This window comes from Mytilus galloprovincialis, chromosome 1, assembly GCF_965363235.1.
Source record: "Mytilus galloprovincialis chromosome 1, xbMytGall1.hap1.1, whole genome shotgun sequence".
NCBI classification, from domain to species: domain Eukaryota; kingdom Metazoa; phylum Mollusca; class Bivalvia; order Mytilida; family Mytilidae; genus Mytilus; species Mytilus galloprovincialis.
In genome coordinates, this window is record NC_134838.1 from 117,003,165 (window position 1) to 117,023,534 (window position 20,370).

General features: G+C 33.3%; 1 protein-coding gene across 2 annotated transcripts; it reads left to right on the forward strand.

Moving 5' to 3' along the window:
• The first annotated feature begins 6,233 nt into the window (after positions 1–6,233).
• On the forward strand, positions 6,234–13,909 carry LOC143053717 (UDP-glucose 4-epimerase-like). 2 transcript variants are annotated; one of them, XM_076226506.1, is made up of 10 exons: positions 6,234–6,352; positions 7,770–7,895; positions 8,033–8,130; positions 8,374–8,487; positions 8,847–9,023; positions 9,346–9,526; positions 9,859–9,944; positions 10,348–10,425; positions 12,514–12,628; positions 13,645–13,909. In XM_076226506.1, exons 2-10 carry the CDS (start codon positions 7,772–7,774, stop codon positions 13,698–13,700), a joined length of 1,029 nt encoding a protein of 342 aa, XP_076082621.1. In that variant the 5' UTR covers positions 6,234–6,352; positions 7,770–7,771; the 3' UTR covers positions 13,701–13,909. The 2 variants fall into 2 exon arrangements, with proteins under 2 accessions (XP_076082621.1, XP_076082625.1); XM_076226510.1 differs by lacking the exon at positions 12,514–12,628.
• The last annotated feature ends 6,461 nt before the right edge of the window (positions 13,910–20,370 follow it).

The window sequence follows — 20,370 nt, forward strand, 5'->3', positions numbered from 1 at the left end:
GCAAGTTTACATAACTCCTAAGGTGCGAACACTTTCTGATATACTTCCCGTTTACAAATACTTTGAATTTTCCAATACTAAAGTTGAATGAGCTAAAAACAAAATTCAAGGACTACTGAACTGAATGACTTTATATTTGGTCAGTGAAGTAACAGTGATAAGTTTTTACACTGAATTGGCCTGACCGACACTTACTTTCTAATGCCAAGTTCTGAGTGGTGGTATACTTAGCACAACAATTTGTGAGATCTCTTGTTAAAATGGTCATTAGTTTCTATTTATTGGTCATTAATATCATATTTATGTTCAGCTATTTAATTTGTAACATACTAAACACATATATTGAAATTACAATTGTACTTAAACTTCAAGAGCAACAATTTACAATGTATGGACTATTTATCATGGATCAGCATTTCATGTGTATTTTAGACTGGAATCTATCTTTGATTAAGTTAATTAGCCATAGAGCCGACTTTCAAAGAATGCTGATGCTCATATGACCTTATGTAAACATAAATATAAATAAACAAAAAGGCGACTGCAGTTGTATAACAGCGAACTTTATAAGTTTTTTTTGTTGGTTTTAATTGATCAAGAAATATGTAAATCATCGTTTTACCTGAATAAGAATGATTTTTTATGTGCAGATTTAGTCAAGGAAATGGATCTTTCCTGTTGATCGCTAGTTCACTTTCTTATGTTGACATATTTTTCCATTTAATAGCTGATTATGCTATACACATGCGTGTTCCATCCCCAACTTACGGTGAATACATATTCAAGTGAGTTGAATTATTGACTTGCAAGCCTTAATACTGGTACATCTTAATGTTTTTATGTGACCTCAAAAATTATGTGTACTGTTATGGGGATGTATATGTCATCATTTGAAGGCATTTGTTGTCTAAAGACATTTTGGTTTAAAGACTATAACTTGAGTATAAGTGTATGTCTTCATGAAATTATAGCACAAAGTTCAATACTATTAAAGGAAGGTTGGGATTGATTTTGGGGGTTATGGTACTTGAATAAAGGGCTCAAAAACAGACAATGTCTGAAGACTAGGTTTCCATGCAATAACTTGACTATTTAAATGGTAGCAAAAGATTCCATAACATAAAAGGAAGGTTGGGATTGATTTTGTAGGTAATTGTCCCAACTGATTACAATTTATGGAAAGATTGAACTCTTTCCTAATGCATCATCTCAAAAACAAAGATTTAGCCATGTTTGCTACTGTAACTACATATACTGAAATCCCTTAACTACATGTATATTAGAAAATATGCATCAAGTTATCTGAAAATTTAAGTTATATATAAATGTTCATTTTTATAAAGTAAGGGTACTGATAAATTGGCATATGTCAACATGAACGAACAAATAAACAATTAAGTAAAGGCAAATGTGAAGCTTTAACTTGAAACTCCTCTATCTATCTTATGTTAATTGACTGTATTGATCAATTATTTGATGTTAAACATCACTTTCAGCTCTATTGGCTACATTTGGGAGGTAAGTTTTTATTGGTGGAGAAAGCCAGACTGGAAGTAGTGCAACCAACCTATGGTAAGAAAACTGGCAATACTAATCAATCCAAATTGGAGATAAATGCACCTGAGTGTGGTGATTTCAAACTCACAACCTCAGTGTTGACAGTCTAGTGATATAGTAGCGGTTTGCAAAATTATTACGATTGACATACTTTGGTAGGATTGCTACGGATGATTCCGACAACAAATGTAGGCATGTTATACACCATTGTAAAGATAAATCAATTTATATTTACGATATAACAAGTTTTAGCGGGGTTGACAGCCTATAAAGCGGCATATAAAGAAACTTCGTCACCACCTGACATTTTTCTAAAATGCAAGTTAAGTACCTTGTGTTATAATAAGGTATATAGGAATTTTTTTTTTTGAGACAAGTGCCTGTGAGTTTTTTTATGAAGTTGAAATCCAATCAGCTTGAAACTTAGTACACATGTGTTCCTTATGATATGATCTTTCTAATTTTACTGGCAAATTAAAGATTTTACCTAATTTTCACGGTCCACTGAACATAAAAAATGATTGTACGGATGGGAAATCCATGTACTTATGACACATTCTTGTTTGAAGAAAAAAAAAATACATCATAACGATAATGGAACAAAGCAGCCTGTGTTAGTGGGGCTTCTTTTATGGTAATTCAAGTTACCTTTTATACACCTTCTTCCACATCAGAGCTATCAGCTCTTGGATTTGTACCTGTTAAGAGTCGTATACTAAATTTTATTTTTATATAAATAAATTTGTATTAGATTGGCGTTGCATCATTTTCTTCTATTGTCATGATTGTCTTAATTGCAAATATGGGAAGTGGATAAAATGCTAATGAGACAGCTATTATAAATGACCACCAGATGTCATTGTTTTCTTAATTAAAAACTCCTCTTTCATTCATACCAGTAAATTACTTTATCATGTTTATACTGAAAAATAATTTTGCTTGGAGTTAGAAAAAATATGGTCATCAAAAGAGTTGACATGTTTCTATGTACATTTACCATTATGTTACTTGATGTTCTTGCAATACACACAGTATGGTGACTAGTCAATCTTTGTGAACTACTTTTCATAGGATGAATATGCGTATATAATCAATAATTGAAAATAGTCTACTTGTGTTAATAAGGAAAAGTTCTTTTATGTCTTAAAAATGCATTTTCATGGCAAGGTACAGAAAATATACTGAAACAGTAGACTATGGGTGACTATAGGTGAACTAGGTACAAGAGAACTCTTAATCTTAAATACTACAAACCACCTCTGTACTATGGAAGATAATGATATAACTGGGCTAGAAATACACACAACCTGTAATTAACTGCCTTTACAGCGCTTTCACGCTTTGATTCTTAATCTATATGCAATAGGTCAACTATATTTGTTGTATGGAAAAATTGTTAGCTGTTCATGTCTGCCTGGCATGGTTCATCTGACCTTAACTTCATTTTCATGGTTCATTGGTCAATGTTTTGTTTTCTTGGTTAATGTTGAGTTTATGTGACAGTTGTAATAAAGCTTTATATTAAGGACTATCAACATAATATCAATGATTAGGAAAGAAGGGGAGACATTTCAGCTTGTGCACTCTTGTTTGAAACAAAATATGATAATATAGAATTAAAATATGTTTAACGAAAATACAAATATAAACGTGTATCACCGTCACCGATCTTGTTTTCTTGCTCCAAGAAAAAAAATGAAAATTTCTTTTTAAGTTCCTTTTATCGTTAAACAAATACTATTAGAGTTATCTCCCCTTTAATGGCTAAGTTAGAAATTGATTCGAAACAAATATTTGATATTTGTTGAAACAGTCTGAATGATGTAAATAAATCACTCATTTTTCTTTTTTTTGAGTAAACAGTCTTATAATCTAATAAAGTATATATGAGTGACAGATCTTCCTTTTTTCTTTGGTGATCGGTTCACGTCCAGTGGCAAATATTTCATAAAAGTTGTGTTCAAAATTAAGACAAAACAAGATGAGACGCGGATTTTGTCAAATTTATTGTATTTAAAGTGCCGTTGAAATATTTCAGGTCCTCCATGATTCGAATAAGATAACCAATAAACCTATGTATGAGGTCCTCAAAAATAAATATTTCTGATCCTCCATGAGTCGAGTTAAGGGGACCAATAAACCCATGTATTGAGGTCCTCATGAATAAATATTCCAGGTCCTCCATGATTCGAATTAAGGTAACCAATAAATCCATGTACTGAGGTCCTCAATCATGAATGAATATTCCAGGTCCTCCATGATTCTAATTAAGGTAACCAATACACCCATGTATTGAGGTCCTCATGAATAAATATTCCAGGTCCTCCATGATTCGAATTAAGGTAACCAATACACCCATGTAATGTGGTCCTCATGAATAAATATTTCAGGTTCTCCATGATTCGAATTAAGATAACTAAAAACCCTTGTATTGAGGTCCTCATGCGGCAATAAATATTTCAGGTCCTCCATGATTCAAGTTACGGTAACCAATAAACCCATGTATTGAGGTCCTCGCAAATAAATATTTCTGGTCCTCCATGATTCAAGTTACGGTAACCAATAAACCCATGTAGTGAGGCCCTCATAAATAAATATTTCTGGTCCTCCATGATTCAAGTTACGGTAACCAATAAACCCATGCATTGAGGCCCTCATGAATAAATATTTCTGGTCCTCCATGATTCAAGTTACGGTAACCAATAAACCTATGTATTGAGGTCGTCGTGAATAAATATTTCTGGTCCTCCATGATTCAAGTTACGGTAACCTATAAACCCATGTATTGAGGTCCTCGTGAATAAATATTTCTGGTCCTCCATAATTCAAGTTACGGTAACCAATAAACCCATGCATTGAGGTCCTCGTGAATAAATATTTCTGGTCCTCCATGATTCAAGTTACGGTAACCAATAAACCAATGTATTGAGGTCCTCGTGAATAAATATTTCTGGTCCTCCATGATTCAAGTTACGGTAACCAATAAACCCATGCATTGAGGTCCTTGTGAATAAATATTTCTGGTCCTCCATGATTCAAGTTACGGTAACCAATAAACCCATGCATTGAGGCCCTCATGAATAAATATTTCTGGTCCTCCATGATTCAAGTTACGGTAACCAATAAACCCATGTATTGAGGTCCTCGTGAATAAATATTTCTGGTCCTCAATGATTCAAGTTACGGTAACCAATAAACCCATGCATTGAGGGCCTCATGAATAAATAATTCTGGTCCTCCATGATTCAAGTTACGGTAACCAATAAACCTATGTATTGAGGTCGTCGTGAATAAATATTTCTGGTCCTCCATGATTCAAGTTACGGTAACCAATAAACCCATGCATTGAGGTCCTCGTGAATAAATATTTCTGGTCCTCCATGATATAAGTTACGGTAACCAATAAACCCATGTATTGAGGTCCTCGTGAATAAATATTTCTGGTCCTCAATGATTCAAGTTACGGTAACCAATAAACCCATGCATTGAGGGCCTCATGAATAAATAATTCTGGTCCTCCATGATTCAAGTTACGGTAACCAATAAACCTATGTATTGAGGTCGTCGTGAATAAATATTTCTGGTCCTCCATGATTCAAGTTACGGTAACCAATAAACCCATGCATTGAGGTCTTCGTGAATAAATATTTCTGGTCCTCCATGATTCAAGTTACGGTAACCAATAAACCCATGCATTGAGGTCCTCGTGAATAAATATTTCTGGTCCTCCATGATATAAGTTACGGTAACCAATAAACCCATGAAGTGAGGCCCTTATGAATAAATATTTCTGGTCCTCCATGATTCAAGTTACGGTAACCAATAAACCCATGCATTGAGGTCCTCATGAATAAATATTTCTGGTCCTCCATGATATAAGTTACGGTAACCAATAAACCCATGAAGTGAGGCCCTTATGAATAAATATTTCTAGTCCTCCATGATTCAAGTTACAATAACCAACACACCCATGTATTGAGGTCCTCATGAATAAATATGACATGACCTTCATTGTTCGATTTCTGGAATCTTAATATATTTCATGACCTCCATAATTCGATTACAGGATATCCTCAAATATTTCAGGACTTCAGGTGCATCGAATACTTTAGGGTATCCAGAAATTGATCTGTGAACCTCCAAACACATTTAAGGAGGCCTGAAGTAAAATTGTAGCAGTCCTGAAATGCTCCATTGAGAAAAAAACTGAAGTTTTTTAAGAACTCAAATTTTGACAGATTCTAAGAAAACCTGAAATATGGCCGTGTCGACGATGATTTAAATTTATATCATAGAGATCCTGAAATATTTTAGAAGCTCATTAAGGACCCCTTAATTATATACAACTTCGACTGAAACCACGATTCGGTCAGTACAAAACTGCATCACAACCCATATCCACAATGTGTAGAAAAAAAAAAGAAAAACTCAAATGTGTCAGAATATATTTTTTTATGGAATGATTTACCTATAATGTGTGTGTGTTTGTAATTTTTTTCTTTAATAATTTTATGACAAAATATGTCAAATTGATGTGAAAAAAAATTAAGTTGTGTTGTCATTGCTATAAAAACAATTATCCACCACTGACCAGAGGCCAGATCACGTAGATCGCCTTCAATTTGTCAACTTCTGTATGTTGGACTCAAACTTTAATTATCATTATACAGAAATGTTACGCAAGACTGATTCTGCTAGGTAAAAATAAATCAATGTTTTAAAAATAAAATGACCAAGCAAACTTAGCATGTGAGATTTGTATATCCGGGATGAACAAAACTGAATAATTTCAAAGGTAAGAACGCAATTTTGGGTTTCGACTTGTAGCATTTCCAATAATTTATCCACATTTATTATTTTCACACAGTAAAACTGCACATCGACATGGAATTATACCTCCATTGGGTGTTTCTGAAGGAAATCATGAATTGCGATTGTATGTACAGCAAAAGTACAAACATGTTTCTATTGAAAGTGCATACATATTATACAATTTGAAGAATGTAAGTAGGTTATATAGCTTTTACCTCGGGATGAAAATGAGAAAATCAAGTTCTGATATCATAAGAGATCAATATGATAAATATAATACCCGACGTTTATAAATAACGTTACTTTTGTCTGGAACAAGTCAAACAGAACGGATAAAATCATAACATATATATAGAAAGATCTATTAAAGGAAATAAAAATAAAATTACCAAATACAAGAATGACGACACATGCATAGGTTGATCAAGTTTAAACCGAAAAGCACCATTTCTTAAGAATCATTTGCGTTTTTGAAAACCTGAATGATGTTCTGCAAAACAGTTGTCTAGTGTATGCAGTTCCAAGATGAGCATTTGGTACATTGTAAAAAAATCAACTAAGTACATACTTGAAAGGGTTATATATAACTGTACCCAGGATATAGGCAGCTTTTAATGTCCAAAATTTCTTAAAGAATCGCATGGTAATCTAATTTCTTGAAACAAAATATTCTTTATTTACCTGTTTTTCGACTCTCTCAATTCTTTATTTGACCATGCAGTTGAAGATCTAGCATATTATTTTTTCCCCTTTCTTCTAAACTTATTTTACAGGCTTTTCAAGCAATTCTTTCCAATTAACTTAACCTTAAAAAAACTATACCTTCTCGATTCACATTAATTTTGATATAGTTCATACTATACATAGTTGTTAGTCTTTTCAACTAAAATAATTATAAAAATGCCCAGAAATTCGTGATTTAAAGTTAATCGTAAGACTACACCCTCTCTTTCATCCTGTTCACCGTGAATCAACTCGTCTTTTACGAGTTTTTGCATCACGAACCTACAGATACTTAGAAATGAGTAATTCCATATTGTTTATAGACCTGTGGTCTCTTTTAAAACCGGTCATTGTTAGTAGTAAAATTAAAAACCATGCCAAGATTCCATATTCGTTGTGGTATTTGTTCAACCCATGCAGTAACTTGGAAGAGATTATCGTATTTTACAGAAAAATAAAGAATATATGACATTGAAGGGATGACGTAGGATAAACAACATACCTCAATGAGACAAAAACCCAATAAAACCAAAATACTTAGTACATCAGGAGACCAACACACGATCCATAACAATATACATTTGCCTACATATGTCATACTCTAAATCGTCATGACGACAATAGAAGCCCGGTTTGTATGCAGCTTTTACATGGCTTATTTTTATTATTTTTTACAGAAATGTCAAGTGGATGTGTTTTGGTGACAGGAGGAGCCGGCTTTGTCGGTAGCCATTCTGTAATAGAACTAATCAATGCAGGATATTCTGTTGTTGTTGTAGACAACTTTATTAACGCTAATCATGGTAAGTACTATGAACTATCTCTTGGCGACAAGACAAGTTTTCTTTATTTATTTTTTTATGAAAAAAGTAGCACTATAATTGTCGTGTGTAGTATTGTATAGCTGAATTTCAGCTGAAGTTTTCTTTCCTTTTTTCAGAAACTATGATAAGAATAGAAGAAGTATGTGGAACAACAATTACAAATTACAGCATAGATTTAACTGATAAATCTGCACTACAGGATTTATTTAGTAAGGTAAACTGATATGTATGTGTGCTTGGTATAAAGTTTTTTGATAGAAGTATGCTTGGAAATTTTTATGAAATTATAAATTATGTCGACCTTAAGATTTACTACACTAACAATGTGTTGTATTCTTGGATTCTGTTCTATACAAGATTCCATAAGCTGTGCAACCTTTCGAAACTGTATTTAGGACTTTTTGTGATGCGTACACGGAGTATAACTTTAATAACGCTATACATCACTCCATTGCAGCATAAATTCACCAGTGTGATACATACAGCCGGACTTAAGGTTATAGGAGAATCTTGTGATGAACCACTACTGTACTACAGAGTAAATGTTTGCGGAACTATAAACTTAATAGAGGTAAGTATATATACACTTAGAAATAGACAAGATACAGGGAGACGTCATAGTCTTAATATTATAAGGCCAATTTATTTTGATTGTTGATTCGTGTTAGATTTGACATCAAAGAATCATGGTCTTTTTACACTTACGGTATCTCCTTGATGGAAGGAAATATACTGAGTTTAATATAACTTATTCTTCATCTTAACTGAATCACAGATGTACTGTCAATTATTCAGCCTGTTATAAAAGACATAATGTGATATTCCATACATTCTAAATTTTGAGGTGTCATTTTATTGCGATCCTCCATTTCGTTTAAAATTGATGGCTGAATTTTAAAATCACATATATATATTCTTCTTATTTTCCAGGTAATGAAAGAACACAATGTTAAAAACCTAATATTTTCAAGTTCGGCATCTGTCTATGGTCCTCCCGAATATTTACCTTTGGATGAGAAACACCGTACTGGACGAGGTATTAAACCGTACGGCAAAACAAAGCAATGTATGGAAGAACTGTTCAAAGATTTGTGCAAAGCAGAACAAGTAAGTCATATAAGTAACCAATATGCTCACCAATCTACTATGGTACATTAAGGCCTCCATACCCTACACACACATTTATATATCTGTATACGTATTTCTGAGGTAAAAAGATAAATTGTAACTATTTTGTCATAGCAAAACAAGCTCAATTAGAAACTAGCCTGTTACGGTTTTATAGTTGTATTCATGTCTTTCTATTCCTATTTAAGTAGTTGGTGTTATGTATGTAATATTCTTGCCATGGTTGTACAGTTGTTCGGAACAACTGCTCCAATGTAAAATATAAATCATATAATAGTTTGTCATTATATATTTGGTATAGGGCTGGAACATAATTATTCTACGTTACTTTAATGTAGCGGGTGCACATCAGTCGGGTAAGATTGGTGACAGCACACAAGGTCCACCAGCATACCTAATAGCATACTGTGCTCAGGTAGCCGCTGGGAAAAGATCGGAAGTTGTCATATATGGAAATGATTTTGATACCCACGATGGCACGGGTAAATATTTTACTCTATCTTAATATAATATAGAACTCGGACAAGATTTCGTCATAATCCATCTCGTATACTTAGCATATACTTAAACCTTCTTTTTTATATATATTTTTAACATATCTCGTTGACACCAGATATTGTGCGGATATCTTATTTTAACTAACTAACTAACATTCAGACTCGATAAGTGTACGATAAGTACTTATTATTGCTTGATGTTCAGTGGCAAATATTTAATGCATTTCAAGTCATAAAGATTGGCAATAGTCATATGTGTATTTCGCTATTATTTTCTTCAGATTAATTGTCTTCTTAAAAACATTTTTGCCATATAGGTGTCAGGGATTATGTTCATGTGGTGGATCTTGCCTTTGCACATGTATTGGCACAAAGAAAGCTGGAGAAGGAATGTGGATTACGGGTGAGATTTAAAAAAAAAAAAAAAAAAAAAAGAGTATCTAAAAATGAAGATGTGATAGGATTGCCAATGAGACAACTCTTTACAAGTGACCAAAATGACACAGATATTAACAAAATTAGGTCACCGTATGGCCTTCAACAACGAACAAAGCAAGTACTGCATAGTCAGCAGAAAATGATATATAATGGTGCATAAATATTTTTAAATTATTAAAGTTCTCAGCATACTATCCATTGATTGGAACTTTGGGCGGTTTTTTTCTAGCACTGAATTGCACAAGTTAGCTTGAGCTTAGTTTAAAATGCAACTAAAGTATCTATTGCATATACTAGTAGCTACATTCAATTTTCATGTTTACTCAGACACCAAACGATGTCATGGAACATTGCTTGTTATTTTACAGATATACAACATAGGATCAGGCCAATGTTTTTCTGTCATGGATATGATAAATGCTATGAGTCAATCCTCGGGTAAACAAGTAAGTGTGGCACTTTATCTTTTCTGCTTAGAAACGGTCTCCTTTTATGATCTATTATGTATTTCCAATATCTCCTTTTTTTAATTGTTTATAGATATAAGAAGATGTGGTATGGTTGTCAATGAGACAACTCTCCAAGGATGTCTGTTAAATAATGAATTGAAAATCAATGTGTCAGACACACGTGCAAATCGAAATATAAGTCATTTACCATTAATGAATACAATACAATACAATGCAATATTTTTATTTTCCAAATTAAAGGGCCCATTAAGAGCATTACATTAATAACAATATGACATAAACATTACAGAGTGATTACAGCGGATTACATTGAGTGTGTAGCGAAAGGTAGTATCTTAGGTTAGCTTGCTTGTTAGCTGAATCGTAAAGTCATTGTTAGGTCAGGTATACTACCCTCCTTTCGAAAACAGACGGATCGATTTGTTTTCTGTTGGACTAGTCTGTTCTTAAAGTAGGGTAGTTTACCTAACCTAACAATGACTTCACGGTTCAGCTATCAAACAAGCCAACCAAAGATATTACCTTTCGTTACACACTCAATGGAATCCGCTGTAAAGAAACATAAAGTAATAGTTCAAATGCATGAGGAAAGGGTCAGTGGTCAAGTGGAGATAATTTTGCTATCTATTAGAGTATTTAACTAATTTTCTGAAATTTCTGTCATTCAGTAATATTTATCCAGGTTTTTATTCTAAACACTTATTTATATCATAAGATATAGAATAACCATAATAATATAATACGGAAAAGGTTATTTTAAAGAACGTACCAGAGGAAGGACAGCAAAAATGTTATTTTTCTTCTTCATTTCAATGAAATTTTGACAGAAAACACAAGCTCTATAGAATATGCATGGCATCAACCCATAAATATTATTCGTCATTCTCTGGTGTTGCTGAAATAATGCTGGACTTTAATGGAATGTCCATATATATGTAGGACTCTAAAGTGCGATGGGGACGCTAAAATGCGATGGTCACGCTAAAGTGCGATGGCCTACGCTAAGGTACGATGATTTGATACGCTAAAGTGCGTTTATCTGCTAATACATCGACGTTATAAACGTTCGACAGCATTATGACGAGAATGTTTTTATTACACGAGAAAAGAAAGAAGAGAAGAGAAAAACAAATGATCACAATCTGGAATTTTTGGTCGTTGCTGGAATAGGTTAACTTAATTTGTGAAATTGTAGAAATAACTTTAATCAAAACATTTACTTTCTAATTAAATTATTCAATACAAAAAAAATACTATATGGTTTGTTATTTCTGTTAAATAACAAATACTAGCATATGTCAATTAGACAGCAACCTAACAAACAGATGTGTAGTATCATCATACTATATGATTGCCAATACGACAACTATCTATCTTCGACCTAATGTCATTGAAATATGCAACTTTACGTATGACCTTTAACACGGGGCATTGTCTTATAACATATTATTTTATTAAAAAAACGACTTCCACTACATTCCAGATGTACTAACAATACTTCAGTGTAAACATTACACCTTTTGAACAACTATCGTACTTTAAATAAACATAAGAAGATGTAGAATAAACTATCCATTCAATCCCAAATGCCGTTCATGTATGCAGCTAATAATCATACGGCCGACAACGTAAAGCATTGGTCCATGCCGCTACAAGCTATATAAAGGGTTATACATGCAATGACCAGTGTAAAACAATTCATAAGATAAAGACTACGGCTTGACACAAAATCAAAACAATAAACGAAAATGTAATAGGAACTCAGCAACAAACGAAAACCATTGCCTGGACCCCATTCCCGTTACACCATCGGACTTTAGCGTATCATACCATCGCATTTTAGCGTGATTTCTGATCGCACTTAAAAAACAAACAACCATCGCACTTTAGCGTAGACCATCGTACTTTAGTGTGACAATCGCACTTTAGAGTACCATCGCACTTTAGAGTCCTACATATATAACTCCAACTTTAATGGATGTTTTGTAAAATTAAAGTTAGATTAATGTTCCATGGCGTACTTGAAATGTTTTCTATACGATCAGGATTAATTATCTTTATAAGGTTAAGTACAGAATAGCAGACCGTAGACCAGAGGACATAGGATCTTTTTATTGTAAACCAGATTTAGCGTTGGAAGAGTTGGGTTGGAAAGCAACAAAAGGATTAAAGGAAATGTGTAAGATTAGCTTAATCTATACATATCTGCATATTCATGCACGAACAGGATTATCCCGCTATTGTATGCAGCCGAAATACTAGATTACAATATTTTTAGAGGGTTATAGAAATATAATATTAGTGGGTACATGCGCGAACTATTATAGCGTCAAACATAGCGGTATGATTTGAAAATGATTATATTTTCTGAGACAGGCATGACAATCTTCCGTTCTAAAATATGTTGATGTGATACGGAGATTTAATATAAAATTGTTTACAAACAATGGAGACTACTCTATACCGAACATTAAAATATTCAAATAATAACTTGGAGACATTTTCAAGTCTGCAAAAATAAATTCAAAAAATATCCTGCCATAAAATGGAAATAAAGTTTAACGGATTTGGGTTCCAAACTGTAGGAGGAGTTTCTTACAAAACTATGTTTTTACATAAATTTTGCTGAAAAATAACAAATTTCCAAAGTCTAGGAAAATAAGAAAAACTTCCATAAACATTTCGTAATAGCAGGTACACTTCTTTAATATCAATGTTTTGGTATAGGTTAGTTGAAGTTCACATCAATTTCGTACTTTGTACACACATATTATGAAGAGAACTGTTTAAAATAGATGTTTTGATCAAAATTTCGATAAACGTGTAAATAATAATGTGCATTCTGGCCGATGTGTCCTATTTACACATTTAATATCAAGTTTTGTGTTGTTTTAGGCCAAAATGAATGTACGATTGAAACATTTACTCAAAATTTGCTTTCACTGAATACAAGATAAGTTTTAAAGTTTTCACAATGAAATGTTATACATATTATGTTTTTCTATATCTTGAAACCAAAGGTGCAACTTGACACTAGTATATTTATACGTCTTCTTTTCCAGCATAGCTTCTGGCCTTCCATGTTATGTTTTTCTATATCTTGACACCTAAGGTGCAACTTGACATTTAATAGTATATGTATACGTCTTTTTTTTCAAGCATAGCTTACGGCCTTCGATGTTTTCCATTTTTCAGGCGAGGACTTATGGCGATGGCAATCAAGGAACACCGATTCCTCCCCAATCAGATGACCAAAGTGTTTATATGTATATATCAAGGTACATGCTTACACACCTAACAGTGAGAAGTGGTCACATACCAATACACATGTAAATTCTGGGTGACTAAAAAGAGTGCGACCGCAAACCGCAGTCCAAGATACTGATGTCTTTCTTTTCTATATTGAAAATTTTATAATCTTGTTACTAGTCAGAGACAATAAATAAAGATATGTATCCTATGTTATTTACTTTTTAAATATAATATTTTATTGTTCAATACAAGTGTGGACACAGATGAGTGTGGATAGTATGTATGGATGTTTGACAGTGTCTTATGACAAAATGAGTTCTATGTTTTTTCTATATGGTGTTATTAACTATGTTGCACGATGACAACCAATCTGAGCATTATGAGTGTTATTTATTAAATTTTTTATGCCCCCACCTACAATAGTAGATAGGCATTATGTTTTCTGGTCTGTGGGTCCGTTCGTTCGTTTGTCCCGCTTTAGGTTAAAGTTTTTGGTCAAGGTAGTTTTTGATGAAGCTGAAGTCCAATCAACTCGAAACTTAGTAGACATGTTCATTATGATATGATCTTTCTAATTTTAAAGCCAAATTAGACCTTTGACCCCAATTTCACGGTCCATTGAACATAGAAAATGGAAGTGGGAGTTTCAGGTTAAAGTTTTTGGTCAAAGTAGTTTTTGATGAAGCTGAATTCCAATCAACTTGAAACTTACTACACTTGTTGCATATGATATGATCTTTCTAATTTCAAAACTCATAACTGCTCCAAAAGTAATCTGATAGAATTTCAAGCATTTTAAGCCAATATTATCAACATCTACTAATGAGTCTTAATATGTCTACATATCTAAAAAGTCATAGTATTCAAAAGGTAATGCAAAATTATTCCTTTTCATTTTTTTTGTTATATGGATACACATTTGAGTGATACATGTACCAATACAATATTTGTTGTGGTATGAAAGTGCAGTAATTAGCATTTACTGTAACTATGTTAATTCACACAAATTGAAAAATAAACAAATGAATGGACCAGATGCTCCGCAGAGCCCAGCTTTATACGACTGCAGAGATCGAAGCCTGAACAGTTGGGGCTAGTATTGACACAACATTCAAGCTGGAAACAGCTCTGAGTTTGAATTGTGATTAAATAGATGACACAGCTTAGGTTTCTGACACAGAATGAATGTGGTCTAATGAACTTAAATATTTGTTTTGCTTTTGTGTTAGGAGCAATTCACTATGCTGCTGAATATTAATCCTTTCAAACAAAAATATCTAAAGAAATTTTCTTTTTAATTTCTGAAATGAGAAACATTTAGAGGAGACAAACTTCAGTTAAGAGATCAGAAACTAAAAAAATGTATAATTTTTCCATTTGTAAAAGGGCATACCCTAGAAAGTGCTTGCAATCACTGAATGGTTATTAATGACTGCTTTAATTTATCAGTTGGTAATAAAGTGAATATTGCATTGTATATTGTATAATTGATTTAAGTTGACTGAACAAAGAAAGATAACTCCAATTTTCAAAGAAGATTTCATAAAGCATTGGTATTAGGTAATTCAAGAACCATTCTGGACAAACTCCAATTAAGGGTCTTGAATTTACAAAAATGTTTGTTTTTGGTCCGTAATTATTAGACTGTTTGTCCCATAACCCACACAATATATCCGAACCTTCTACTTATGGTATTAAACATTGTGGTACAATTTCAGAACAATTGAAATACTTATACACAACTTTTTAAACCGACACTAGATTAAAGCTTGTTTTGGGCACCTTTGTACCCCTTATTCCTAAACCTTAGGGACCATAACCCCCAAAATCAATCCCAAGCTTCCTTTTGTGGTTATAAACGTTGTGTTATAATTTTGTTGATTTCTGTTGACTTATAATAAAGTTATTATCCAGAAACCATCTTTCGGACAGGATACCAATTTACGACCCCAAATTTTTTGTGGTTGTATAAAAATGTTGAACATGTGCAATGAAGTATAGTTTTAGAAATTGATTAGGGAGCTACCATTTGATTTTTATGGGGGGGGGGGGGGGGGCTAGGATGAAAAATTTTGTCCTGCCTTTTTTTTTAGTTGTAATCTCTGTCCTGCCTTTTTATTTTACAGTCTATTCGGTCCTGCCTCTTTTTTTCTTGGCTTATCCTGACTTTTTTACAACAATTGTCATCCTGCCTTTTTTTTTTTTGACAAGTTACTCATCCTGCCTTTTTTTTTTACTCAAAATCCTGTCCTGCCTTTTTTTTCAAATTTCATCCTAGCTCCCCCCATAAAAATCAAATGGTAGCTCCCTTAGACTGGATAGGCCTTATAATTTTTTTCCCTCCTAATTGAAGGACCGTTTACACTCAGGGCCGAGTCATCAGCAGGCAATACAGATGTATTAAAACAACCTAGCATCATATTGCTAGTAGTGGGAGTAGCATTGTCCGGTAAATTTGTTCCCACTTTTTTTTATAAAATGCATGGTTCAAATCAAAATAGAATGCTTTTATCTCCTGAATACTTACATTGTACATAGAGATGATACTACTTTGACAAATCCTTGTCCATTAGAGTTGTCTGTCAAATCTTAATTTCACAAAGAATGAATTGCATAACAATGAACTGAGCTCAAAGCAAAGTACTTTAATAATACACTTAGACAAAGAGCTAAATCCAGTGATATACTTTGTACTACAGGTCCTTCATGACCATCCATCCACCCAAACCATATCTCAATAACATTCCATACTACATGATTGGATTCAGAAGTCCTGAAAAAGACATGACTTTTTTTATCTTGTTTTAAGTATATATGCACAGGTTAAACCTTTATTGTGGATATAATCATTCAGTATCTAGCAACTATCAATTTGCTTCATTCACATATTGATATAGGTTGATTGCTCCTCTGTTGGAAATTAGAACACACCTCCATCTAATTTTAGTCAACTGACGAAGAAAAATTCAAAACTATATAAAATGTTATCTAAGACTTGTCAGTGTCTATTTCCTTTGCCACTGAATAAGATTCCATATTTACAACCAATGAAAATCAAATATCCCTCTAATAGACTTAGCATTGAAATTGTTTTCTAAAATGGTAGTTATGTGGAACCTAGAACTAAAAAAATTGAAACAATATATCTTAAATATTTCAAATGCATGTACATTTAATAATTCTCCAAAATTCACTTTATTTTTCCTTTTTTGGTTTTCTGTTGGAGACTGTATATTGACCTCTATGTAGCCTTTTCAACTTATAAAAGGGGGGATACATTTCCATAGAATTAAACTTTTCTGAAAGAATTGATTCCATTTATTTTCAATAAACAATAAATATTGAAGTCTATAACAGGCATCTAGGAACAGGCTCAACATTATTTCTAAACATGTATTAATATATACCAAAATGTGGACAAACCTACATTAAATATTCTACTTCAACGACTTTAATTAGTGGAGTAGATCAAATTAAAAAGTCACAATGGTTAAAAACTCCAATGGCAGTCTTTCCTGCTAAAATCTTGATGTGTAGAATGTGATATACCATTTTTGGGTCTATATACTGTCCTTTAAATTTAGGTCATTTTGACACGGCAAAATATGAAAAAAAATGTAAACTATGGTCTGGAAAGCACTCAGTTTGTGATATTTTAAGGTATCATTACTAAGAAAACCTGCAAATCTCAGTGGCAGATCCAGAACTTTTCAAAAAGGTGTGGGGGCTCTGATGGACCAGAGGGTTGCCCACTCCCATCAAGCTTCAATGATTTCTTACATATATGTCATAAGCTAAATTTCCCCCACCCCCTTTGGTCTGTCTATGCATCTGTTTATCGTTCTGCGAAATAGTACTAATACTAATTTTTCCCCTCCCTTACCTGGCCCTAGACAGTTGCTTACCTTTGTAAACATTTTATAATTATAGTCAGGTATATATTGATTGAGAGTAACTTACATAGTAGTTAATGGGACTCTTTTTCACACGGTTCTGTGAAATATAATACGGCAAATATATACCCGTACATACTATCCGCATAACACAGAAATCTGATAGATTTTCACTCCTCTGGGAAAAATCAACCTGTGAAATGAAATACCATGCCTGGAAAAATATTACCGGGACAAATTATCCTCAGGATAAAATATCACAGAGGACGAAATAAACCGTTACATTACATGAGAAGCCGGTTTGGTTACAAATAATTATGTCACGTGAAGGCGCACTGACGTCACAATTTGCATTAATTTTGCAATACACTACAGTTCACTCATACAGAACCCATTATCATGCAAACATGCAACGTGAATGTGATTGGTTATCAAATAATACAGAATTTATGCACGTACAGTTAATATAGAAGAAATTAGTTCATCAAATGTGAGTTCGTGATCTTGTGGTTAAGACCGATGGCTACAGTGCTGAAAGTCCTGAGTTAGATTCTCACTTGGGGTGCTAAAAATATCAGTACATCAGAAGGGTAATTTTCACCCTCTCACACACATCTTTGTTAATGTTCCGGGATTGTTGAAAACTTGCATATTCATCAATATTTGATTTTGTGGTTTTAACAATCCAGACAGACAAATAGCAATAAGGTGTTTAGGAAAACATGACCTAAAACCTCCTTCATATATGACAAAAATACATGGGAACTCATATTGAATGGTCAAATGTGTTCAATATGAAAATTGAAATTAGGATGGTAAAATCAAATATTAGCCGTTACTGTAAATGGACTTAAAGTATGACTTTTCAGCAAATTTAAAGGGAAATGACACGGAAGGGGCCAAATAGTGTTCAAGGGGAGCAAATGCTATTTAAATTAGTATGCAGGTTTTAAATATAGAGGGAAGTTGAGTCATCTTTTTGGGTGAAGTTAAATACTGACTAGTGTGTGGTTCTCATTGGGTCTAAGCGTGACCAATATTGACAATTTTTCGCAAGCGTGAAACGTGAAAGTCAAATTATTGTGTCATGAAAACGGGAAATGAGGTCTGTCGTGAAAACGGGAAATGGGGTTCTGCAGGACCCCGGAAATGACAATGACAAAAAAATGAAAATTGCTCATGTACATAGTGTAAGCGGGATATGGGAATCTGACAAAACAGTAAGTGGGATCTGGGATCAGAACACCCCACCCCCCCCCCCCCCCCCCCCAATGAGACCCCCTTATGTAGATTTGCCTTCTAATTCTATATAAAAAAAACACAACTAAGAACTACGTTTAATTCACTTTGACTACTGATATGCAAACCTAGAAATATTTCATAAAATAGTGATTGAAAGATTCATAACACTTTGAAAGGATAATTCAGACACGTGTTACGCGGGGAGCATGTTTTAAATTTGTTTACAAATAATAATGTCACGTGATCGCGCACTGACCTCAAGTTGCATCGCCCTTACAATTCACTAATACATGACCATTTTCATGCAAACATGCAACGTGAATGTGATTGGTTATCATATAATACAGAAATAATGCATGCACAGTTTAAGAAGAAATTAGTTCAATAAATTGATGCGATTTTCACTTTTGACACGAATAGGTCGGGTTGACATTACTGTCATCGGAGATAATATTGAGATAAATGGGATAAAACGGACCGTCAAAAAGGTCTAGAGGAGCACATCAGTAGAACCTTAACATTAATAAGTAATACTTACCAAAATTTCTCTAATTAAAGAACTATATAACTGAAATTTCACAAAGATAACGGTAAACATTTTGTTGATGGTGATGCTCATGCTATTATCGATCCGTTGAATTCAGGGTCAACGGAATTTTTTGCGTTGCGTTTAAATCATTGAGGCCATCTATTTTTATTGCGGGTTCCACATAGAGTGGGGTGCTCATTTTCGCCACATCTTTCCATGTTTTCTACAGTTTATGTTCAGGTCTAAATGTTTTTGAAGTATACTGATATTTCTATATGAAGATAACTTCAAATGCAAAATATTCTTAAGCTTGAAAACCAGTTTGTTTTAAGAAAATCATCTGAAAAGTTAGATTAAAGGGTGTTTGAAATTTCCGGATGTTTTGTCAATGGGGGACACATATTCGCCGTTTTTACACATCTATTTAAAACCAAATAACCGCAGCTTTTAACAATTTTTGTCAAATCAATTGCATTATAGATGAATAGCAGACATTTCAAAGGTATAAAGAATTCAAAATTAGGGCATTCAGTCAAATATTTACTTAGAAATACTTCTTTGAAATCGTGTTTTTTATTCAGGAAATTGTCCGAAAATCGTTGTCCGTTTTTCGGTCATTTTCGGTAGGAGCCGCAATTTTGTCTCAGTTTAAAAAAATATTATATTTGTTATAAAAATATAATTTACGGGTACATTTCTTCCATTTCAGCCATCCTTTGAAGTTTTTACACCTCAAAATCCTAAAACGGCGAAATTGTGTCCCCGGCGAAAATGAGCACCCCACTCTATATAAATCGGAATTAAAGAAAAAATGGAATGTTGTTAGCAGAATCAAAACAGAAATGATGAACATTGCAACATTTTCAGAAAAATATAAATAGGATGGAGGATCTGTGTATTCACATTATTTGTAAAACTCTCCTTATTCATGTGAAGCGTGTGCTTTACACCGAGGCTTGCTATGCTTATCATTGACGCCACAGTACTTCAACCAATCAGACAATG